Source organism: Saccopteryx bilineata, chromosome 9, assembly GCF_036850765.1.
Source record: "Saccopteryx bilineata isolate mSacBil1 chromosome 9, mSacBil1_pri_phased_curated, whole genome shotgun sequence".
In the NCBI taxonomy this organism is placed as follows: domain Eukaryota; kingdom Metazoa; phylum Chordata; class Mammalia; order Chiroptera; family Emballonuridae; genus Saccopteryx; species Saccopteryx bilineata.
The window spans coordinates 3,031,067-3,055,988 of NC_089498.1; the positions used below are offsets into that span (position 1 = coordinate 3,031,067).

Sequence of the window (24,922 nt, forward strand, 5' to 3'; positions counted from 1 at the left end):
TTATTTCAGAGAGAGAGATAGAAACATCGATCTGTTCCTGTAGGTAGATGCACTGACTGGGGACTGAACTGGCAACCTCTGCAAATCAGACAACACTCCAACCAATGGAGACATCCACCAGGGCTGGGGAAATTTCTTGAGTTATTTCACTGATGACTTCTTTCTCCTCTATCTTCTATGCTCTTTTTCTGCAATGTCAATAATTTATAGATATTGACCTCAAACTGGTCCTCTGAATTTCTTACCTTATCTATTCTACTTTTTTTTATTGCTATGGTTATTTATTGATTTCAGTGAGAGAGTAAAGGAGGGAGAAAGGAAGGAAGGGAGAGGGGGAGACAGAGAGAGAGAGAGGGACAGAGGGAGAAAGGGAGAGAGGGAGAGAGAAAGGGAGGAAAGAAGGGAGGGAGGGAGAGGGGGAGAGAGAGAGAGAGAGAGAGAGAGAGAGAGAGAGAGAGAGACAGGAAAATCGAGCTGTTCATGCATGTGCTCTGACCAGGGATCAAACTGGCAACCCCAGCACTTCGAGAAGATGCTGTAACGAACCAAACTATCTGGCCAGGGCACCCAATCTATTTTTTCATCTCTTTTCCTATTGCTCTACATTTTGGTACATTTCTTCAATTTTAACTATAAGCCTTCTGTTATGCTTTTTCATTTTTGTAAATCATAAAAATATATATATATGCATAGAGGGAGAGAGACTGATATTTTAAAGTTCATTTTCCAGGTACTCTTTGACATTTGCAATTTCCTTTTAAATACCATCTTGTTGGCCCTGGCCGGTTGGCTCAGTGGTAGAGCATCAGCCTCGTGTGTCAATGACCCGGGTTCAATTCCCGGTCAGGGCACACAGGCAAAGCACCCATCTGCTTCAACACCCCTCCCCCTCCTGCAGCCATGATTTGATTGGTTTGAGTGCACTGGCCCTAGGCACTGAGGATGACTGCAAGGAGCCTCCACCTCAGGCACTAAAAATAGTTTGGTGGTGAGCATGGCCCCAGATGGGGGTTGCCAGGTGGATCCCAGATGGGGTAAATGTGGGAGTCTCTCTATCTCCCCTCCTCTCAATTTGAAAAAAAAAGTCACCTTATTGTTTCATGACCGCAGTATCCTTTCTTACTAAAAATAATTATTAAAATATAAAAAACAAGGGCTTGACCAGGCGGTGGCGCAGTGGATAAGCGTCGGACTAGAATCAGGAGGACCCAAGTTCGAGACCCCGAGGTTGCCAGTTTGAGCGTGGGCTCATCTGGTTTGAGCAAAGCTCACCAGCTTGGCCCTGGCCGATTGGCTCAGTGGTAGAGAGTCGGCCTGGCATGCAGAAGTCCTGGGTTCGATTCCCGGCCAGGGCACATAGGAGAAGCGCCCATCTGCTTCTCCACCCCTCCCCCTCTCCTTCCTCTCTGTCTCTCTCTTCCCCTCCCGCAGCGAGGCTCCATTGGAGCAAAGATGGCCCAGGCGCTGGGGATGGCTCCTTGGCCTCTGCCCCAGGCGCTGGGGTGGCTCTGGTCGCAACAGAGCGACACCCCGGAGGGGCAGAGCATCGCCCCCTGGTGGGCAGAGCGTCGCCCCCTGGTGGGCGTGCCGGGTGGATCCCGGTCAGGCGCATGCGGGAGTCTGTCTGACTGTCTCTCCCCGTTTCCAGCTTCAGAAATTGGACCCAAGGTTGCTGGCTCGAGCAAGGGGTTACTCGGTCTGCTGAAGGCCCACGGTCAAGGCACATACGAGAAAGCAATCAATGAACAACTAAAGTGTTGCAACGAAAAACTAATGATTGATGCTTCTCATCTCTCCATTCCTGTCTGTCTGTCCCTATCTATCCCTCTTTCTGACTCTCTCTCTGTCTCTGTAAAAAAATAAAAATAAAAATTAATTAAAATATAAAAAACAAGAAAGTCAATTAAAAATGTGTTTTTAGACATATCATCAGGCTGTCCTTAATAAAATAATGGTAACCTTGCTTCAGATTTTTCAAATGCAGGGAGTCAAAAAGTTTATTAAACTAAACAGCTACTTAACACTAAGAAGCGTATCAAAGAAGTCTACTCTAAAATATACGGACACTTCAAATGTCCTGTTTCTTCTCTTATTATATTTAGAGAAGATGATCTGCCTCAGGAGTTAGCAAAACAGACCCAGGGACCAGCTCCAGTCCCTACCTGTCTTTATGAAGTAGGCCGGCACACAGCCACGCCCATCATTTACGCCACGCTGCGTCCCAGAGGCTATGACAGAGCAGAGGAGCTGTGGCAGGGGCTGCGTGGCCCTCAAAGCCTAAAATACTCAAATGGCTCCTCACAGAAAAGCTTGCCGACCAGCCTCCGCCCCTATTAAAAGATCTGTTTATTCCTCAGAAGTTGCTTTGAGTACTTTACTGTCTGTATTCAAAGCAAATAAATCAAAAGCATATTTTACTCGAGAAATAACTTTCTTAAAATTTTTCTGTTATAAACTGAAAATACTTAAAAAGAATTTACAGCAAAATAAATGGGTTTTTTTCTTCCAGTTAATATGAAATTAAAAGTTCAAACGTGCCTCTAAAGAGTCCCAGCACATTCCAGTCTACCTGAATCATTACCAGCCAGAAGCAGCGGTCACTGGGACTTGGACGTGAGCTGCAAAGTACAGAATGGTGACAACAATTCCAGTGCCATGCGGACTTTTCCTGTGTGGACTTTTCCTGGACTCCTGCTCCCTGTGACAGCTCCTAACAGACTGAACTGTGGTTGGGTTGCATTTTTCAGGGATTTGGCATGGTGATGGGGCCAATTTGGACTTGGTAAACATGTTAAGGACCCTACTCTTTTATGGATTCTTGCTGTATTGGCCAAGAGTTTGCTTAAAGGCTTTTAATCACTGTAAAAAAAATAGAAGACTGGATAAAGAAGGTGGGGCACATATACACCATGGTATACTATTCAGCTAGAAGAAACAATGACATCGGATCACTTACAGCAGAATGGTGGAACCTTGATAACATTATGATGCGGAGTGAAATAAGCGAATCAGAAAAAAAAAAGAGTCCCAGCACACCTACATCGACTCCGTCGGACCAAGACCACTATCTGATGTGTTCCGGACCCTCTCACCCTCCAGCAGGGCGGTCCTCCACTCCTCAGTTATATTTCTTTTGCTTCAACTGTCAAGAATGTCGCTCGCCAGCACTTCCCTCTCTTCTTTCTTCTGTTGACTATTCTTTACCTAGTTTCCCTTCTGATTGGGTTCTAGCACAGATTTTCTGATCATCCCACTGTTACATTAAAGCAACACAGTCAAAACGAGAGAATAAACTCTCTAGAAGAGCAGTGTAACAGAAGGGAAGAGAAAAAAAGCAGTAAAATTACCCTAGGAATTAATGAGTAGCTTAAGTTCAGACTGCAGAGAACACAAACAATATAAACCACATTCCTTTAGACATATAATAGTAAATCTTTACTTTGAAAAAAGTTAACAGCTATATTGGTGAAGTTATTTTCCTTAACAGCATTAACTTTATTCAAATAAAAGGAGAGAAAAGTGGTAAACAGGTAAACAATCCTCAATGTTTAAATAAAAGATATTTAGTTATGCTTGAATACCTCGGATTGACTACCTGAAAAAGCAGAGTATCACTCACAAACGTAAGAAATTATAAAAGCATTTCACTGAAGATAACATTGTTTTGATAGATGTTTTTATAGAATTATAAAGAGCAATAACCCCTTTCGCCTGACCAGGTGGTGGCGCAGTGGATAGAGCATCGGACTGGGATGCTGAGGACCCAGGTTCAAGACCCCGAGGTCGCCAACTTGAGCGCAGGCTTATCTGGTTTGAGCAAATTCACCAGCTTGGACCCAAGGTCGCTGGCTTGAGCAAGGGGTTGATCAGTCTGCTGAGGGCCCGTGGTCAAGGCACATATAAGAAGGCAATCAATGAACAACTAAGGTGTTGCAATGCGCAGCAAAAAAACTGATGATTGATGCTTCTCATCTCTCTCCGTTCCTGTCTGTCTGTCCCTGTCTATTCCTCTCTGACTCTCCTTCTGTCTCTGTAAAAAAATAAATAAATAACCCCTTTCTTCTATTAACTACTAGTGAAAAAGCCTTGATTTACAAAAGACACTTATGGACATATAGGGATCCAGTGCAGTGTGCTACTCTTGTGCAATCATTGACAATGTCCATGGTAAAAAGTCTTTTAAAAAAGATGTAGTGCAGTGGATAAAGCGTCAACCTGGAAACGCTGAGGTTGCAGGTTCAAAACCCTGGGCTTGCCTGGTCAAGGCACATATGGGAGTTGATGCTTCCTGCTCCTCCCCCCTTCTCTCTCTCTCTCTCTCCCTTCTCTATAATGAATAAATAAAATCTTTAAAAAAAAAAAAAAAAAAGATGTATAGCTCTGGCCGGTTAGCTCAGTGGTAGAGCGTCGGCCTGGCGTGCAGAAGTCCCGGGTTCGATTCCCGGCCAGGGCACACAGGAGAAGCGCCCATCTGCTTCTCCACCCTTCCCCCTCTCCTTCCTCTCTGTCTCTCTCTTCCTCTCCCGCAGCCAAGGCTCCATTGAAGCAAAGATGGCCCGGGTGCTGAGGATGGCTCTGTGGCCTCTGCCCCAGGTGCTGGAGTGGCTCTGGTCGCAACATAATGACGCCCTGGATGGGCAGAGCATTGCCCCCTGGTGGGCAGAGTGTCGCCCCCTGGTGGGCGTGCCGGGTGGATCCCGGTCGGGCGCATGCGGGAGTCTGTCTGACTGTCTCTCCCCGTTTCCAGCTTCAGAAAAGAAAAGAAAAGAAAAAAAAAAAAAAAAGATGTATAAATAAAAAAAAAAGAGCTCAAGTTTTAGTTAACCCTTTGAGTAGTATGAATGTTCATGTACATCCTTGTGCCTCCTGACCATCCAAAGTACAATCGATTTATTTTAGAAATGTGTAAGGTAACATTAAAAAAAGGCAAATGTATGTTCTTCTTGTTTCCTTATTGGTTATCAAAAAAACATGATTTTAAGTTAATAAAACTGTAACTAGAACTAATTACATTTTTTGAGGAAAAAAAAACTTGGGGTGAGGTCAGCGAGCATGAAAAAAACTAACTACTCAAAGGGTTAATGGTAAAAACAAGTTATTGGTAGACACAGTACTTATTCGAAGAAAGGAGATCTGTAAGGAGAAATATAAAAACATTTTGGACCAAAAAGAGTTCACCTAACTATTCAACAGCTGCTTCAAAGCAGGGAGCACACAGTATGCAATTTAAAGATTCCTATTGGGCCCTGAACAGTTGGCTCAGTGGATAGAGTGTTGTCCTGGTGTATGGACATCCCAGGTTCGATCCCCAGTCAAGGCACACATGAGAAGTGACTATCTGCTCCTCTCCCCACTGCTCTCCCTCTTCTCGCTCTCTTTTCCCCTCCCACAGGCAGTAGCTCAATTGGTTCGAGCATCAGCCCCAGACCTGATGCTGAAGACAGCTTGGTTGATCTCAGTGAGTCAGCCTCAGGTGCTAAAAATAGCTTGACTGACTCAGAGCATCAGCCGGGTAGATCCTGGGTGAGGTGCATGTGGGAGTCTGTCTCACCATCTCCCCTCCTCTCAATTAGAGGAAAAAAAATTTATACTGAAGAATACTTCCAATAGTAAATGTTTAAAACTCATACTATGCAGTTTGAAATAAGTCTTAACAGAATCCAGATTTATCTTTAAAAAAAAAAGAAAAAAGTACAAAACCACTTTAACAGACTTCTTTAGGGTGTCACATACACAGTATTAGCTCTGAACTCTACCAACATCAATTTATAGCAAGGTGAATATTACCTAATTTAAGCCTTTAGTTTTCCAGTGAGAACTAAAATTCTTCTTTTCTTTTTTTGACAATCGTCTACCTTAGAGGAAATGCTTTCAAACTAAAATATGAGTGATGATTTTAAGTCTAAGAGTTCAATGCCTGCCAAACACTTTCTTCACTGCTATCTAATTAAGACCTTAGAAAAATGAACACTGGGAGAAACACTGCTCGGATTCGGTCATACCTCTTTCTTCCTCATGTTTTTTGGCAGATGCACTTTTAGGTCTTCCTCGTCCTCGTCTGATATGATCTGAATGGCTGTTACTTCGAGACCTCTTTCTGTTTTCTACATCCTTATTTCCTGCGGAACTTATCTTCTCTCTCCTAGCTCTCTCTGTGCGCCTCCTCTTGGCCTCATGCTTGCTTTCTGTATGGATGAATAAAAGTGATATATTTTAGGGCTTAGCAAGAACTGTCTGCCCAAGTTCTGTCTTCTTTTCTCTTTCTAAAAGCACTAGAGTTTGCTGCCTGGCAAACTAGCAAACTACAACCATGACACCTCTGCCCTTCATGTCCACACAGGAAAAAAAGAAATTCAACAGAATTCAGATGATCCACATTAACACATAAGAGGAATCTTGTAACTGAGGACATTTCTTATACTTGGCATCTTTAATTTCAGCCCCTACAAGTCTGCACAATTCCATAGACACCTTTCTGCCTTTTTCTCTCTGCTTCCAAGATAAAAATGATGGAAATATTAGAAAAATGGAAAGTAAAATCTCCATTCTTTTTTGCCACTACCCAAATTATAAACTGAAATATGTCAAATATTCAGAAGCATTGACCTTACCATAATATATTAAGCAACAGAAAGCATCCACAGAAAATATAAAAACATTAGGGAAGTAAATAGTTTCACTTTAACCACAGATGAGGTCATTTCTGACATTCTAAGAACACGCTGACCCCTAAATGTAACAGCAATAGAGCAACTTGACTCAATATGGCAATTTAATACAAGAAACCACCCTCTCACTCCAAACAGTCAAAATGGTGAATAAAACAAAAAACAAAAACTTGCTTTAATACATACCTGAACTCAAAAGTAAAAAAGAAAATTCCCAAATGTTTAAAATCACTGTGGAAGAGAGGCAAAACAAATAAGAAAATTCACATCCCCAAAGCAAAAGGGAACAATTTAAAAAACTGTAAATAAGTATGCTTAATAGATTACTGTAAAATCTTAAAATTTTAAAATAAAATTGTAAGTTATTTCCAATTACCATATCTTTAAAGAATTAGTTAATTTAGGTCTCAGATTAGACATATACCATAAGATGCAAGAACATTTAACTATTCTAGACTGCGAGAAAATTAACAAAGACTACCAGGGTCTTGTTAAAAGACTTCAGAGCTAACTTAAGACTCCCACTGACCACCATTATAGGACAATTTGAGCATCAATAAAAACAATAAAGAATCGTCCCAAAACGATACGGTTGTGGGTTCAATCCCTGGTCAAGGCACACACAGGAAGCAGCCAATGAATGCATGACTGAATGGAACAACAAATGAATGCTTCCCTTCCCCCCTCCCTCTCTCCCTTTCTCTCTCAAACAATAAATAAAAAAAGAAATTAAGCCCTAGCTGGATAGCTCAGTTGGTTGGCTCCTCAGAAAACTGAACAGAGAATTGCCATAGGATACAGCAAGTCCACTTCTGGGCATACAACCAAAAGAAATGAAAACAGGGAACCTCACAGATAATTGTACATCCAGGTTCATAGCAGCATTGTTCAAAGCCAAAATTTTGGCTGAAAGAAGCCAGACACAAAAGGACAACAGATGAAAACATATCAAATATACTTAAAACCTTAAGTATATGACATTAAAAACATGCAGAAACTACTTGGCTACCATAGGAACATGCTAAAGAACCAACTTATTATTCTGAAAACTTAAATAAAGAAAAAGAATAAAGCATTTATCCCGCCTTTTCCATTGACTAACCATTCACTGACTAACCAGAGGACAAGTGAGAAGTTTCTCATTTTAGAATTATTGCAGTTAAAAATGAAGAAGGAATGATAAAATCAGAGTATCACCAATTTAAATCTGAAATTACCTAAAGAATCTAAGTGCTGGCCCTAGCATGTTAGCTCAGTCAGTTAAGAGAATCGTCCCAAAACGATAAGGTTGTGGGTTCAATCCCTGGTCAAGGCACACACAGGAAGCAGCCAATGAATGCATGACTGAATGGAACAACAAATGAATGCTTCCCTTCCCCCCTCCCTCTCTCCCTTTCTCTCTCAAACAATAAATAAAAAAAGAAATTAAGCCCTAGCTGGATAGCTCAGTTGGTTGGAGTATCATCCCAGAGTGAGGAGGTTGCTGGTTCGATTCCCCTGTCAGGGGTATACAGGAGTAGCTCGGTGTTCCTGTCTCTCTCTCCCTTTCTCCTCAAAAAAAAAAAAAAAAAGAAGAAGAAGAAGAAAAATCTAAGTGCTAATTATCATATACAAAATACTATAAACAAAAATTAACTCACAATGAATTCAAGACCTAAATGTAACAGCTAAAACTATAAAATACTTAGGAAAAAAAAACAGTGAAAAGCTTCAAGTCATTGGATTTGGCAATGATTTCTTGGATATGACAACAAAAGTACAGGCAACAAAAGAAAAAAAGACAACTTGTACTTTATCAAAATTAAAAGCTTTTGTGCGTCAAAGGGCACAATCAGCAGAGCAAAAAGTCAACTCATGAAATGGGACAAATATTTGTTGTAAACAGAGATGAGGGATTACAATCCAGCATTAAAAGACCTTCTACAACTCAACAACAAAAACAGCCCGCCCTGGTTAAGTGGCTCAGTGGATAGAGCACCGTCCCAGCACACCAGGGGGGGTGGAGTCAGTCCCCAGTCAGGACCCCTACGAGAAGCAGCCAGTGAGTGAGCAACTAAATGGAACGACGATGTGGAATGAGTTCATGCTTCTCTCTCTCTCCCTCTCTCTCTATCCCCTCCTCTCTGTCCCCCTTCTCCTCCCCCCTCAACTCCTTCTTCTCTCTCAAATCATTAAAAAAAAATAAAAAAATCTTAAAAACAGGCAAACCTGAATAGATATTTCTCCAAGGAAGACATAAAATGGCCAATAAATACATGAAAAGGTGCTCAACATCACTAATCATTAGAGAAATGCAAATCCAAATCACAAGATATCACTTCATACCTCCTAGAATGGCTATTAGCAAAAGCACATGAAATAAGTGTTGGTGAGAATCGGAGAAACTGCGGCCTTTATGCACTGCTGTTGGGAATGTCAGCAGGGCAGCCACTGTGGGAAATATCACTGCTCCTCAGAAAACTGAACAGAGAATTGCCATAGGATACAGCAAGTCCACTTCTGGGCATACAACCAAAAGAAATGAAAACAGGGAACCTCACAGATAATTGTACATCCAGGTTCATAGCAGCATTGTTCAAAGCCAAAAGGAAGAAGCAAATTAAGTGTTCACTGATGCATGAATAAACAAAATACGGTTTCAACATATAACGAAATGATACTGAGGAAGGAAATTCTGACACACGCTACAACGTGGATGAACTCTGAAAATTTTGGCTGAAAGAAGCCAGACACAAAAGGACAAACACTGTATGACTGCAGTCACAGAAGGTGACTACAGGAGGCAAGCGCACAGGCCCAGACGGAAGAGTGGCCGGCAGGGGAGAGGAACGAGGGGTACTGTTTACGGGTACAGGACCCCCATCTGCAAAAGATCTGAGTTCTACATATGGATGGTAGTTGTGGTGAAGTACACGGCATGGAGGTACCTAATGCCACTGAACCAGGCACTGAAAATTATTAAAACACTAAAACTGGTTACGTAGATTTTACCTCAATAAAAGAGATGAAAAATAAGATTTGAGGCCTCACCTGTGGTGGCGCAGTGGATAAAGCGTCAACCTGGAATGCTGAGGTCACCGGTTCAAAACCCGGGGCTTGCCTGGTCAAGGCACATATGGGAGTTGATGCTTCCAGCTCCTCCCCTGTTCTCTCTTTATCTCTCTTTCTCTCTCTCTAATAAAAATGAATAAATAAAATCTAAAAAATTAAATAAAAAAAGATTTGATGAAAAAGAGAAAATTAAAAAACAAGATGAACTGTTAAAAACTGAAGTGCAAAAGACATAAATAATGGAATGATAGATCTAGGAAAGGAAGTCAGTAAATCTGCCTGGGATGGAACATAAAGACAGAGAGAATATGTGACAGGAAGTGAAGGAAAATGAGAGAAAGATCCAAGAAATCTAATACTACCATCTCTGACAATACTGCTGACTATCTACCCCACAGTCATTCTCCCCGTTCTCATTAAGAACAGGATCCTGCCTGACCAGGAGGTGGTGCAGTGGATAGAGCGTCAGACTGGGATGCGGAGGACCCAGGTTCGAGACCCCCAGGTCGCCAGCTTGAGCGCCAGCTCATCTGGTTTGAGCAAAAGCCCACCAGCTTGGACCCAAGGTCGCTGGCTCGAGCAAGGGGTTACTCGGTCTGCTGAAGGCCCACGGTCAAGGCACATATAAGAAAGCAATCAATGAACAACTAAGCTGTTGCAATGCGCAACGAAAAACTGATGATTGGTGCTACTCATCTCTCCGTTCCTGTCTGTCTGTCCCTCTGTCCCTGTCTGACTCTCTGTCTCTGTAAAAAAAAAAAAAAAAAAAAACCAGAATCCCGTTCTGTTCAAGAGGGCAGCAGGCCCAGCTACAACATACACAATTCCCCAGCTCCTGCAGTGAAGAGGCCATGAACTTGAGTTCTGGTCAATAACATGCAAGTGGAAATAAGGTTTCCGACGCTCTGCCCCTCCGGGGCATCGCTCTGCCGCGACCAGAACCACCCCAGCGCCTGGGGCAGCGGCCAAGGAGCCATCCCCAGCGCCCGGGCCATCTTTGCTCCAATGGAGCCTTGGCTGCGGGAGGGGAAGAGAGAGACAGAGAGGAAGGAGAGGGGGAGGGGTGGAGAAGCAGATGGGCGCTTCTCCTATGTGCCCTGGCCGGGAATCAAACCCGGGTCCCCCGCACGCCAGGCCAACAATCTACCACTGAGCCAACCGGCCAGGGCCTACCTTGATTTTTTTTAAAGATTTTATTTATTCATTTTAGGGGGGTGGGGAGAGAAGAGGGGGAGGAGCGGGAAGCATCAACTCCCATATGTGCCTTGACCAGACAAGCCTGGGGTTTTGAACCTGCGACCTCAGTGTTCCAGGTTCACGCTTTATCCATTGTGCCACCACAGGTCAGGTCCAACAGCTACCTTGTAATAAAATGAAAGCCACATCTTCTCAGAATGGAAGAAAAAGAACTTAGGTCTTAATAATATCCTTGAACCAGCAGTCCTGTAGTGCCGACTCCATCCTCCTCACTAAACAGGAAAAGGTGAACTGTGTGCCCAAGCCGGTGTCAGTCAGGTTTGCTGTGGCTGTGACCCTCACATATCATTCAGTAAGTACGCCAGGAGGAAAAGAAAGGATAATGGGGAAAAAGAAATAATAGGTAACAACTGCCCTCAGCTGAGACCCCGAGCCTTCAACTGGAAAGGAATGCCAAGGAAGAACAAGACATTTAAGTGCAGTGGAAAATAAAGGCATTCTCCATATGAAGACAGAAAATGCACCACCACATGTTTTTCATGAACATTTTTCCAGGTCTGAAACAATTTCTGCAAAATTTGTTCCAGAAACAAAAACACATGGGTTAAAAAAAATGGTATTTAAGGAGAAGTGGGATTATCCCTGGAGTATAAAGAAATCTTAGTATGACAGCTGGGCACCAGACCTAAATCAATCTTACTTAGAAGCCACAGAATACTATTCAGAAAGTCTTGCCCTGGCCACAGAGCTCAGCTGGTCAGAGCATTGTCCTGGTGCACGGAGGTCGCAGGGCACAGACAGGAACAGAGGTTCCTCTCTCTCAAATTAAAAAATATTTTTTTAAGTGTTAAAATAAATTTTAAATGTAAAATCCTTCAAGATTAATATAGTTATCATTATAAAAACTGTATGATTGGCCCTGGCTGAATAGCTCCACTGGTTGAAGCACCATCCAGAACAGAGGTTGCCGGTTCAATCCCGGGTCAGGGCACATACAGGAACAGATCAATGTTTCTGTCTCTCTCTCTCCCTCTCTCTCTCAAAATCAATAAATAAAATAAATTTTTTTAAAAACTGTATGATTAAGACTAAAAGTGAAGGCTACATTTTTGCATCAAAAGGTAAAATAAAAACTATATAAAAGCCATGTTCCATATATAAATGTATAGCAATCAGACAGAGAGAGTTAGAGAGAGGGATAGACAGGGACAGACAAACAGGAACAGAGAGAGATGAGAAGCATCAATCATTAGTTATTCGTTGTGACACTTTAGTTGTTCATTGATTGTTTTCTCATATATGCCTTGACCGCGAGCCTTCAGCAGACCGAGTAACCCCTTGCTGGAGCCAGCGACCTTGGGTCCAAGCTAGTGAACTTTGCTCAAACCAGATGAGCCCGCGCTCAAACTGGCAACCTCGGGGTCTTGAACTTGGGTCCTCCTGATTCCAGTCCGACGCTTATCCACTGTGCCACCTCCTGATCAGGCAACGTATAGCAATCTTAAGTGATACATGTGTAGGAAACAATGTTTTAAGTAACAACAAAACCACACCTTCATCGTCAAGTATTCAGAATTGAGAATCACTAATTACTGAATGATGGTCAATCACTTTGGGTTTATACAAAGCAATGATGATAATATTTCTCCATTTTTTTCTTAACTGAAAATGAATATACATTTATAGACTTCTTTGCTTATTTATCAGCCTTTGTCTATTAACTTATCTTAGAGAATAATTTGAAACATATGTTTAGGTTTAAATTTTTAATCCTTTTTTTCCCCCAATAAAATAATAGGTACATTGTTATTTGACTATGCCTAATCTAAAGCTTAAACCCACTGAGAAATAAATACTAATAAGCAATGCCAATTTCTTATTGTTCTAAACCATTTTTCTTTTTTTTATTTTAACATGAAATTTATTTTAATTTATTGTGTTTACATAGATTCTAGTCTAAATATTTTTTCTTAACTTTAGAGGAAGCCTTTTATGAAGTAGTACATACAGTAAGTTTTCACTAAATATCAGAATGGGTTCCTCCACCTTAAGCAAAAGGCCATAAAATGAACTCAATTTTACTAAACAGGCTAATTGATAGAAACAAGAGTAGTTTCTACTGCATCTCGGTAACGTGATAACAAAACATTATTCTGACAACCTGCTACATCTCATTTAAAATTTCAGTTTTCTTTTTCTTTATAGTTTTATAATTAAAATTTTAAAAGGAAAATGGTATATCCATATCATTAAATGCAAAACGGTACCCTTAATGTCAATAATCACCAGGAACACCCATCTGGAAAATCAAACTTAAAGACTCAAGAGCTGCTTTCTGTCAGTACTTGGTGACTAACCAAATATCTGAGTAGGTGACTACTACAGCACTCAAGGTATGGCCTACATTACAGATACTCTCGATTTTAGAAAATACAAAATTTACTTTAACCTCTTTTTTAAAGAAATTGCTTCAAATTGACAATTTAAGGCATAATCTCAAGGCTACTTTTTAAACTGTCAATTTATAAATGAAATTCGACATGAACAAGACAGTTAATTTTTAAAATTTCATCTCCATTTAATACTGCTTGCCTGCCTGACCAGGCGGTGGCGCAGTGGATAGAGTGTTGGACTGGGATGCGGAGGACCCAGGTTCAAGACCCCGAGGTTGCCTGCTTGAGTGCGGACTCATCTGGTTTGAGCAAAAGCTCACCAGCTTGGACCCAAGGTTGCTGGTTCGAGCAAGGAGTTACTCGGTCTGCAGAAGGCCCGCGGTCAAGGCACATAGAGAAAACAATCAATGAACAACTAAAATGTCACAACGAAAAACTGATGATTGATGTTTCTCATCTCTCCGTCCCGTCTGTCCCTATCTATCCATCTCTCTGACTCTCTGTCTCTGTAAAAAAATACTGCTCACCCAAAAAGAATAAAGAAACAACACATACTTAACTGATTTGGGATGATGTCAAAGATTAATTGTCATGAGGTTCTATGCACTAGTATAAAACAATGAGCTTTTCTTAATACAGTTTAATGGTAACACTCATTTCTTCCTGCAGCATTATTTACAACAGCCAAGATATGGAAACAACCTAAGTATCCACTGATGATCATTATTCAGCAATAAAACAATAAAGAAAATTCTGCCACTTGTGACAACATGGTTGCACCCTGAGGGCACCCTGTGTAGGTGAAATAGGTCTGACAGAGAACAAGTACCATATAACCTCACTATATGTGGATTCTTAAAAATAAACAAAACAAAACAAAATAAATAAACAAACAAACAAAACAAAACACACACATACACCCAAGCTCATAGAAACAGAGAAGAGATTGCTGGTTGTGAAAGGTGGACTAATTTGGGGAGATGGGTGAAGGGGTTCCTAACGGTACACACTTCAGTTATAAAATAAGTCACGAGATATACAATGTGTAGCATGGTGACTATAGTTAATATGGCATGGTGTATTTGAAAGTTGATGGGTCTTGAATGTTCTCATAAAAAAATTATAAAAAAATGAGTTCATACAAATATTGTTTCGCACTTTTTTCTTGTGTTCTAGATAGATTTTTGCATGTCAGTACTGGCCGTCCTGGGTTATGAACAAGACAGGCTCTGTAGGTTTGTTCTGAAGTTGAATCTGTATGTAAGTTGGAACAGATACATTTACCTATTAAATGAAACTTATTCAGATGTTTGTCTTAACACAGTATTTATTTTTATACCTTTCTGTACATATAAATACTTAAAACATTTTCAAGCCTACAGAGCCTATCTTTTTTGTAACCTAGGGACAGCCTTTACCTAAATATGTATCTGCATTTCTTCTTTCCTTCTTTCTTTCTTTTTGAGAGAGACAAGAAGGGAGAAAGATGAGAAGCATCAATTCCTAGTTGCTGTACTTTAGCTGTTCGCTGACTGCTTTCTCATGTGTTCCTTGGGGGGAGGGGGTGCTCCAGCAGAGCCAGTGATCCCTTGCTCAAACCAGTGACCACGGGGTCACATCTATAATCCCATGATCTGGACAGAGACCTTGAGGTTTCGAACCTGGGTCCTCAGCATCCCAGGTTGACACTATCCACTGCGCCACCACCTGGTCAGGTTGCATCTTTCTTTCTAATTAGCACATACTGTTGTTCCCTAAAAGATGTATCCTACTTAATTAAGTATTCCCTTGATGATGTCTGGCTTCACAACTTTTTGCTGTTATAAACAGCGTTCCCTGAAAATTCTAATAAGTGTTTAATTGTGTATTATAAACAATTATCATCTCTAGGCTACAAATCTGTTGATCAAGAAGTTTAGATTCCACATTATGTGCATTTAAAGTGGGTAACAACTGGCCCTGGCTGGTTTGCTCAGTGGTAGAGCATCGGCCTGGCGTGCAGAAGTCCCGGGTTTGATTCCCGGCCAGGGCACACAGGAGAGGCGCCCATCTGCTTCTCCACTCCTCCCCCTCTCCTTCCTCTCTGTCTCTCTCTTCCCCTCCCGCAGCCAAGGCTCCATTGGAGCAAAGATGGCCCGGGCACTGGGGATGGCTCCTTGGCCTCTGCCCCAGACGCTAGAGTGGCTCTGGTCACAACAGAGCAACGCCCCGGAGGGGCAGAGCATCGCCCCCTGGTGGGCAGAGCGTCACCCCTGGTGGGCGTGCTGGGTGGATCCCGGTCAGGCGCATGCGGGAGTCTGTCTGACTGTCTCTCCCCGTTTCCAGCTTCAGAAAAATACAAAAATAAATAAATAAATAAAATACAAAAAATAAAGTGGGTAACAACTACTGTCAGGCTGCTCTCCAAAAGTGCTGTGCCAACTTACACCCTCAGCACCACAAGCACTTACTTTGCCATACTCCTAAAAGCTCATAGATATCCTTTACATTTTTGTCAGAATATGCCCAAAAAGAATGGTATTTTAACTGCATTTCCCGGATTGTTAGTGAAATTGATTACTTTTCCAGATACTACATATCATCCATTTTCATTTCTTCTATAAATTCTCTGTCATTTAAAATGAAATGTTATAGATCCATTGACAATTCATCAACTACTTGGTAAATTATGGAAAAATTTTAAATTATACTGTTCTCAATTCCCTAGATACTATGGATTATCCAAGGCAAATCTTTTTTAATTTTTATTTTACTTATTCATTTTTTTTAGAGAGAGAGAGAGAGAGAGACAGGGGGAGGAGCTGAAAGCATCAACTCTCATATGTGCCTTGACCAGGCAAGCCCAGGGTTTCGAACCGGCGACCTCAGCATTTCCAGGTCGACGCTTTATCCACTGCGCCACCACAGGTCAGGCTATCCAAGGCAAATCTTAAGGAACTTTATTATAAAAACAAATGTTACCAAGCTTTGTTTCTGATAGACATTTTCATAAGCGTCTCATCTACCCGTCAGTTCTCTAAGGTTGGAAGTATAAACCTCTCACATACCAGTGTGTGCGAGTATGTAAGCAGCGGCTGCTAGGAGGCTAGGCCAGCTAACTGATTAGAGAGACGGAACTGGAGTCCAAATTCCAAATCTGAAGCCAGGTCTCCCTGTGTCGGCACTGTATGTATCACACTGCCTTCCAGGCTTTCATCCTCTGTAACCCTTCTTCTTAAACGCGTTCCTCCTTGGGTCTCTGTGGTACCATCTATCCCTGATGCTGTTCTGTCCTTTCTAACTCTTCTTCCTGTTTCTTTTGCTACTTCCTCTTCCTCCTCCCTGGGGTTTCTAGGCTCATCTTCACTTGAAGGTCATAAGCCCACTCTTCAACAATGGGACCTTAGGAAACCCCAAATATAAAATACTAATAAAATGCTTCTCCCTCATCACCATGACTTATGTAACACCACACTCTCCATTGGTTGTTCTCCGACAAGCGACATTTCTCAGTTGACCTGACCTCCCTTCTCCACTTCAACCCATTAAGACTGGAGTTTACCAGAGTTCAATTATTGTACGCCTTCCTCTTCCTACCCGACAGTCTCTCTAGCACAAGTTCATCCACTTCCATGAGGTCAGCTACCATCCCCCTGCCGATGGCTTCATCTCCAGCTAAGGCTATATTCCCTGAGCTTCAGACTCTGTCCAACTGGAAAAGAAAACCTATGAATGATATTTCACAACTCCATTCAAAACTGAATTCTTCATCTTACCCTCACAACGTGTCTTCACTTTTATATTTCCTTTCTAACCAGTTATCCAAGTCAGAAATCTGAGAGCCATTCTAAATTCTTCCCTCTGGTTCATATGATTCTGAATCCTTAGTGAGTGTACATCTGTCTCTTCTCTGTCCTTGCTGTTTCTTCCTTACCTTGTTTCTCAATCATTTTTAAGTATAAGGTAACAAAATTTGTTGAATAAAAAGAATAAACACACATGTCCCACTGAAGGCATGAACCATGTCTTACTCATTTTGGAAGCCCAGAATTGAGTTGATATGCCACCCCAGCAAATCAACTAAATGAATCACTTCACTGTTTACACACTTGAATCAAACTCTTACAGAATAAGACCCAAGAATCCATTTTTAATGCGCTCTCATGATGACTCCTATATAACCAATCCAGCAACAGTTTTTAAGAAGCAATAAATTGCCTGGCTTGTGGTGACACAGTGGATAAAGAGTCGACCTGGAATGCCGAGGTCACTGGTTCAAAACTCTGGGCTTGTCTGCTCAAGGCACATATAACAAGCAATCAATGAACAACTGAAGTGAAGCAACTATAAGTTGGTACTTCTTGTTCCACACCACCACCCCCCTCTGTAAAATTAATACATAAAATCTTAAAAAAAAGAAGCAGTAAGTTAAGTCCATTCTCATGATGAAAGGAGATAAGGTCAAGTAGAAGCAGAAGTAGAATTAAACAGTTTTCTTACCACCTCTACTTAGACCTAAGATGAAAAGACTTCTCACAGACATAAAAATAAATAACCCTTGAATCACCTTATACTTTGTCTCACTCAGCATCCTCATTCAGTTAACACACGGCAATAGCCCATCTCCACCTAGTACCTACACAAACGATTCTCTAGACCAAGGGTCCCCAAACTTTTTACACAGGGGGCCAGTTCACTGTCCCTCAGACCGTTGGAGGGCCGGACTATGAACAAATCCCTATGCACACTGCACATATCTTATTTTAAAGTAAAAAAACAAAAGGGGAACAAATACAATATTTAAAATAAAAAACAAGTAAATTTAAATCAAGAAACTGACCAGTATTTCAATGCGAATTATGGGCCTGCTTTTGGCTAATGAGATGGTCAATGTGCTCCATTCATTGACCACCAATGAAAGAGGTGCCTCTTCCGGAAGTGCAGCGGGGGCCTGATAAATGGCCTCAGGGGGCCGCATGTGGCCCGCGGGCCGTAGTTTGGGGACCCCTGCTCTAGACAGCAACCAGAATGATCTTTTTAAACGGCAAATTAGAGCGTGCCACCTTCCCTCACCCTATTCCTTAGTGTAGCCATAGTTTCTCCCCACATTTTAAGAACAAAATCCAAACCTATTTTTTTAATTGATTTGAGAGAGAGACAGGAAGGAAGAGAGAGGAGAAGAGAGATGAGAGGCATCAATCTGTAGTTCCTTCACTTCAGGGGTTCACTGACTGCTTCCCAGGTGTGCCTTGGGGGGTGCCTCAAGCTGCACCAGGGACCCCTTGTTCAAGCCAGTGTGACCTTGGGATCATGTTGATGGTCCCGCATCCAAGTAAGCAACCTTGGGGTTTCAAACCAGGGACCTCAGTCTGTGGGTCGATGTTCCATCCACTGGTCAGGCTTTTTAAAATTTCTTTTTAATTTATTTATTCATCTTAGAGGGGGGAAGGGAGAAGGGAGGGGATGAGCAGGAAGCATCAATTCCCATATGTGCCTTGACCGGGCAAGCCTGGGGTTTCGAACCAGTGATCTCAGTATTCCATGTCGACACTTTATCCAGTGCACCACCACAGGTCAGGCCAGGCTTTTTTAAATATATCTTTTTAATTTTTTACGGATTTGGGCCCTGACTGGTGGTTCAGTGGCTAGAGCATTGGCCAAACATATAGATATCCCGTGTTCCATCACAGTCCGGGCACACAAGAGAAGTGACCATCTGCTTATCTCCCCCCTTCCCCTCCTGCATCCACTGGCTAGACTGATTCAAGCCTAGGCCCCAAGCAATGAGAATAGCTAGATTGGTTTGAGCCTGTCAGCCTCAGGTGCCAGAAACAGCCTGGTTGAGTGGAGCATCGGCCTTAGACAGGGTTGCTGGGCAGATCCTGGTTGAGGCACATGTGGGAGTCTGTCTCACTATCTCCCCTGCTCTCACTTAAAAAGAAAAACAATTTTTTTTTTAAATGGGAGTGTCGAAGTTTCTGTGTGTGTCTGTGTGTCTTCTGTTTTTTTTTTCTTTTAATTATTTTTATTTATTTATTCATTTTAAAGAAAAGAGAGAGAGAGAGAAAGGGGGGAGGAGCAGGAAGAACCAACTCCCACATGTGCCCTGACCGGGCAAGCCCAGGGTTTCGAACCGGTGACCTCAGAGTCATAGGTCGACGCTTTATCCGCTGTGCCACCACAGGTCAGGCAAAATCAAAAATTTTTTAATGATTTGAGAAAGACAGAGGGGAAGGGAGGAGGGGACAGGGGGAGAGAGAGAGAGAGAGAGAGAGAGAAGCATCAACTTGCTGTTCCACTTAGTTGTGCACTCATTGATAGCTTCTCTTATGTACCTTGACCTGAGACCAAACCCTCGACTTTGGTGCACCAGGAGGATAGTTTACCCACTGAGCTACCTGGCCAGGGCAAAATCCAAACTTCTTATTCTGATTTACAAAGCCCTGCATAATTTTCCCCCTGCCACACACACACCCCAGGCGTCATCTCCAACACTCTCCCACTGTCTACACTGGAACCATATTAGCCTTTTTGTTCCTAAAATATATCAATCTTTTTCCAGCCTTAGCATTTTTCTATTTCCTATTTCATCTGTCAAGAATGTTCTTCCTGATCGGATCATGACTAGCCCCTTGTTCCTATTCAGCCTCACTTTACATGTTACTTCTCAGAGAAGCCTTCTCTAACCACTTAATCAAAAGTAGCCTTCTAGCCTGACCTGTGGTGGCGCAGTGGATAAAGCGTCGACCTGGAAATGCTGAGGTCGCCGGTTCGAAACCCTGGGCTTGCCTGGTCAAGGCACATATGGGAGTTGATGCTTCCAGCTCCTCCCCCCTGTCTCTCTCTCCTCTCTCTCTCTCATCTCTAAAATGAATAAATAAAATTTAAAAAAAAAAAAGTAGCCTTCTAGTCACACACTGGGACAAGGACAGCATTCTATGTGAATTTCCTACAAGGCATTTTTCACAAGCTGGTAGTCCCTATTTATTTGTTCATTGTCTATCTATCTCGTGCCCACAATAACATGAGCGCTATGACAGCAGCGAGCCCACCTTGACAATACATTCATTATTTTTATGTCCAAGGCTTAGAATAGCGCCCAGCATACAGCAGGTGCTCAGTGTATATTTGTAACCACTCTTATTTGAGAATTATCACTAAATGAAGTTCTGACTTTATCAAAGAATAACAAAATTTCATCTTTTAATAAATATATCCATTGAATAAATCTAATTTGTCTAGTTAATGGGGAAGTAAAATTCAAACAAAATTATTTTTTAGGCCTTGGCTGGTTGGCTCAGTAGTAGAGTGTCAGCCCAGTGTGTGGATGTCCCGGGTTCGATTCCCAGTCAGGGCACACAGGAGAAACAACCATCTGCTTCTCACTTTCTCCCGTTTCTCCCCCACTCTCTCCCCCTCCCACAAGCCATGGCTCAGTTGGAGCAAGTTGGCCCCGAGCACTGAGGATGGCTCCATGGTCTCGCCTCAGGCACTAAAATAATGGAGCAACGGCCCAGATGGTCAGAGCATTGCCCAATAGGGGGCCTGCCGGATGGATCCCAGTTGGGTGCATGCAGGTGTCTGTCTCTCTGCCTCCCTGCTCCTCACTTAAGAAAAATAAAAATAAAAATAAAAAATTAAAGAAAAAATTATTTTTCAGCTCTTCTAAATCAGAAAATTGTAAACAATAACCATTATGTCAAAAAATTATACTCACACCAAAATTAAGTTATATTTTTCCAGTCATTAGTTTTAAAAAAACTGTAAAGTTGTTGCAAATTTTACCAGCATGATGAAAAGAAAAAAACCAAATGTCTGTCAACCAGTAAACAAATAAATAAATCATGGCATAGTCATACAAAGAACATTACTAAACAATAAAAAGGAATTAATTCTTATTTATATATACAACAACACAGCCAAGTCTTCAACTATGCTCAGTGAAAGAAGCCAGACAAAAAAGAGTACATATTATATGATTCCATTTATATAAAGTTCTAGAATAGTGAACAGAAAACAGATCAGTGGTTATCTGGGGGTGTGGATATCAAGACTACAAAGGGGAACTAGAAAACTTTTGGGAATAAAGGACACATTCATTATCTTGATAACGGTAATTGGTGTAAAGATAAGACAAAATTTATCAAATTGTACATTTTAAATATTGTCAGTTGCACCTTAAACTATTTTTTTTTATTTTTAAAACTCAGATCAAGTAAACACACTTGTATAAAAATCATTCAGTGGGTCTCCATATTCCAAAAACAAAATTACAGACTTTATCAGTATTACAAAAGATAACCATTCAAATGGCATGAATAGCAAACTAATGTCATAAGCTGACTTCCAATAGTTAATAAAAAACATATTTCAATGAATTTTAATTTTTAACTTCACAAAAATGTAACTAGTAAATTAACAAAAATTTAAATTTTTACATCAAAAAGCTAAAAATACAGTACATGCTGAATTACCTGTAGAAGGTGGTGATTTCTCTGGATGCTTTGCATTTAAGAGTTTTCTGCTAATAAATATGTAACCACAGGGACATGATTTACATGCAACAGGAACCTGTAAAAAAAAAAAGTATGTATACATTATTACTATCTTTCTATTGTATATCTTCTCAGTGTTTACATAGTTTCCTGAACTGAACGACAAACTACTTGAAGTAGGAATCCTAAACTTATTTAAACCCTACCTCCTTATAACAGTATCTGAGATGGGCATTGTGTCCTATACATCTTCATATTCTCCTAAAGCTTTACAGTATCATCAATATAATAATTAAAGAAAAACATGTTTTGATGTGAGTAACCAACAGGATAAGTGCCAGGGAAAATATGTGTAAAAAAAGAGTTGCATTTCTTCAAAGATTAGTTTGACTAGCAGTTCATACAGAACAAGCTGGAAAAGGGAACATGGCTAGGAAGTCATTAAAGTAATCCTAGCATAAGGCTATGATGGTCCAACTGCAAAGACTAGTGAGAATGGAAATGGAGAAAAAGCAGATTTCTGCCAGACGTTTCAAAAGGAAGGAAGAACTGAAAGTTACTCAGGTTCTTATTTGACAAGGTAAGATGCCAATTTCCACTCACAAAAAAAACCCAACAACAAATGAACAACTTACAATTAAAACGACCAGTTTGAGAGGGAAAAGTATATTTAAAAACAAAAACGAATGTAGAAGAAAGTAGCTATAGGGATCTAGGGTAATACAGTCTCAGCTCCAGAAAGGGCACGAAGTAAATCAATGTGGACCCTGAGAAAGAAGGTGCGCTCTAAGAAGGGCTCTGGGTGGCTAACTGGGCTGAAGTTTAAAAAACAGAGCCTAGCCTGACCAGGCGGTGGTGCAGTGGATAGAGCATCAGACTGGAATGCAGAGGGCCCAGGTTCGAGACCCTGAGGTCGCCAGCTTGAGCGCTGGCTCATCTGGTTTGAGCAAAAAGCCCACCAGCTTGAACCCAAGGTCGCTGGCTTCAGCAAAGGGTTACCCGGTCTGCTGAAGGCCCGCGGTCAAGGCACATATGAGAAAGCAATCAATGAACAACTAAGGTGTTGCAACGCGCAATGAAAAACTAATGATGCTTCTCATCTCTCTCCGTTCCCGTCTGTCTGTCCCTGTCTATCCCTCTCTCTTACTCTCTCTCTCTCTGTAAAAAAAAACCCAAAAAACAGAGCCTAGCAGCTATTTCTACACCAGCATCTCTCACACAAACTGTGCTTCAGGGAGAACTGAGTTGCCTGTTTGCACTATGCTCCAGACTACTGAGCCAGCCCTTATAAAGTTCCTGGAATTGTGTTTGAACCAATAGGACTATGCTTCCCGCCCCTCCCCCCAATCCAAGCTATGTAACTATATCTCCATTAGCATCTTCACCAAGCAGCACCTTTCTGACCAGTCAGGACAGTGCTTTTTAGACCAATCAAGCTATGTAAATTTGGAGTCCTCATTTGCATGAGGATGAACCAATCAGGAAGCAGGGGCAGGGACTTCAAGCTACATAAATCAGCTACCACAAAGAATTTGGAAATGCACTTTCCCTTTTCACTGAAGACAGAGATTGCATTTCCCTGAAACCTCCTCTCACACTAAAGTGGCATTAGAGCAGGCAGAGCAGGACAGAACAGAGCTGTGTAGCCACAGAGGGGCCTCAGCCCCAGTGCCACCTCACAGCCATGCTGTTCCACAGCTGTGCTGCTTTATAATTGAGCTGTAACTCTACTAAGTTGTTCTCACAGCCATGTTGTATCACAGTTGAGTGATGTGCACCGAATTAAGTTCTTTTCTTCACCACACCCCAAATTGAGGATTCTTACTGGTGTTGAATTGGCACCAACAACCATCAGTTGACACTTAAGCTCTTCAGGCTTCTACTTTTAAATCTGTAAAATACAAATGGCTTCTTTCTCCATTTCAAGTCTATAAATATTTTTTAAAAGCCAAATGTTATCAAAAATCATTGAAAAAGTTTTACATTTTCCCAATGACCATTTCACTAAATTAACCTTAATAATCCTTGGAATCAAGACATTTAATCAAAAACTAGAAAAATTATTGCCTGACCAAGCGGTGGCGCAGCAGATAGAGCATCGGACTGGGACATAAAGGACCCAGGTTCGAAGCCCCGAGGTCATTGGCTTAAGTGCAGGCTCATCTGCCTTGAGCACAAGCTCACCAGTTTGAGCGCTGGGTTGCTGGCTTGAGCATGGGATAACAGACATGACCCCATGGTCACTGGCTTGAGCCCAAAGGTCACTGGGTTGAAGCCCAAGGTCCTTGGCTTGAGCAAGGGGTACTGGCTTGGCTGGAGCCCCCCAGTCAAGGAACATATGAGAAAGTAATCAATGAACAACTAAGGAGCCGCAATGAAGAATTGATGCTTCTCATCTCTTTCCCTTCCTGTCTGTCTGTCTACCTCTCTGTCTCTGTCAAAAAAAAAGAATTGTACTCCTAAAACCAATATACTTTTATTAATCAATGTCATCTCCAATAAAGTCAATAAAAAAATTGCAATTTCCTTTGTAAGATGAATTACATTTGCCCACTGTTCTGCTTGTTACAATTCAGTTATAATCATAAAGCTTTTTATCCATACACATACAGAATACCTAATATTCTAGAATATAAATATATGATCTAAGTAAGCTAAATTAAAATGTTGACAGTTCTTTTTCTTTGCATAAAAATACTGAAAAAAGGTATCTAGTTTGTATTTAAGAAAAATAACAATAAATCCAATAAAACTAATTGAACTCCAGATATGTCTAACAGCTTGCTTTATTAAAAGCATGATGAGTCTTTCAAACCATGACAGATATGTAACATTACATTTTTTTAATAATGTAAAAACTGCCCGAAATAGGTCTGTTTGTCATTTTTTAAATCTCACATCTTCATAGAAACCAAGCTCAAAGGTACTGACTCATTTCCTTTACACTTAAACACAACAAGGGCATCCACAGTAATATGAAAATTGCTTTAAATTAATGCTATTCAGTGCTCATTTCAGCAGCACATATACTAAAATTGGAATGATAAATCAGCATGGCCTCTACACAAGGATGACACACAATATTGTGAATCATTCCATATTAAAAAAAAAGAAAATGCCATCCCCAAAACACAGAAAA

At 41.3% G+C, this 24,922-nt stretch overlaps 2 protein-coding genes, 1 non-coding gene and 1 pseudogene across 5 annotated transcripts in view; 2 read left to right on the forward strand and 2 right to left on the reverse strand.

Annotated features, from left to right (window-relative positions):
- The window catches only part of MYLK3 (myosin light chain kinase 3), a 90,004-nt gene that overhangs the window by 60,247 nt on the left and 4,835 nt on the right, over nt 1-24,922 (reverse strand). Inside the window, exon 2 of the mRNA XM_066242262.1 lies at nt 21,763-21,859. Coding sequence (XP_066098359.1) covers nt 21,763-21,798 — 36 coding nt within the window. The 5' untranslated portion in view covers nt 21,799-21,859. The remainder of the gene's footprint in view (nt 1-21,762; nt 21,860-24,922) is intronic.
- C9H16orf87 (chromosome 9 C16orf87 homolog) overlaps nt 1-24,922 on the reverse strand; it is a 35,699-nt gene that overhangs the window by 5,859 nt on the left and 4,918 nt on the right. Inside the window, exons 2-4 of one of the 3 annotated variants that reach the window (XR_010727026.1) lie at nt 21,763-21,859; nt 6,855-6,899; nt 6,003-6,185 (exon numbers count right to left, since the gene is read on the reverse strand). Coding sequence is in view for 2 of the 3 variants with exons in the window: in XM_066242268.1 (XP_066098365.1) it covers nt 6,003-6,185; nt 21,763-21,859 (280 nt within the window). In the remaining variant the exon portion in view is untranslated. The remainder of the gene's footprint in view (nt 1-6,002; nt 6,186-6,854; nt 6,900-21,762; nt 21,860-24,922) is intronic. The other 2 variants (XM_066242268.1, XM_066242270.1) reach the window with 2 other exon arrangements.
- Nucleotides 776-851, forward strand: TRNAT-CGU (transfer RNA threonine (anticodon CGU)). Its single transcript has one exon. It is a non-coding gene; the product is annotated as a tRNA-Thr (tRNA).
- Nucleotides 24,789-24,888, forward strand: LOC136313767 (U6 spliceosomal RNA; annotated as a pseudogene).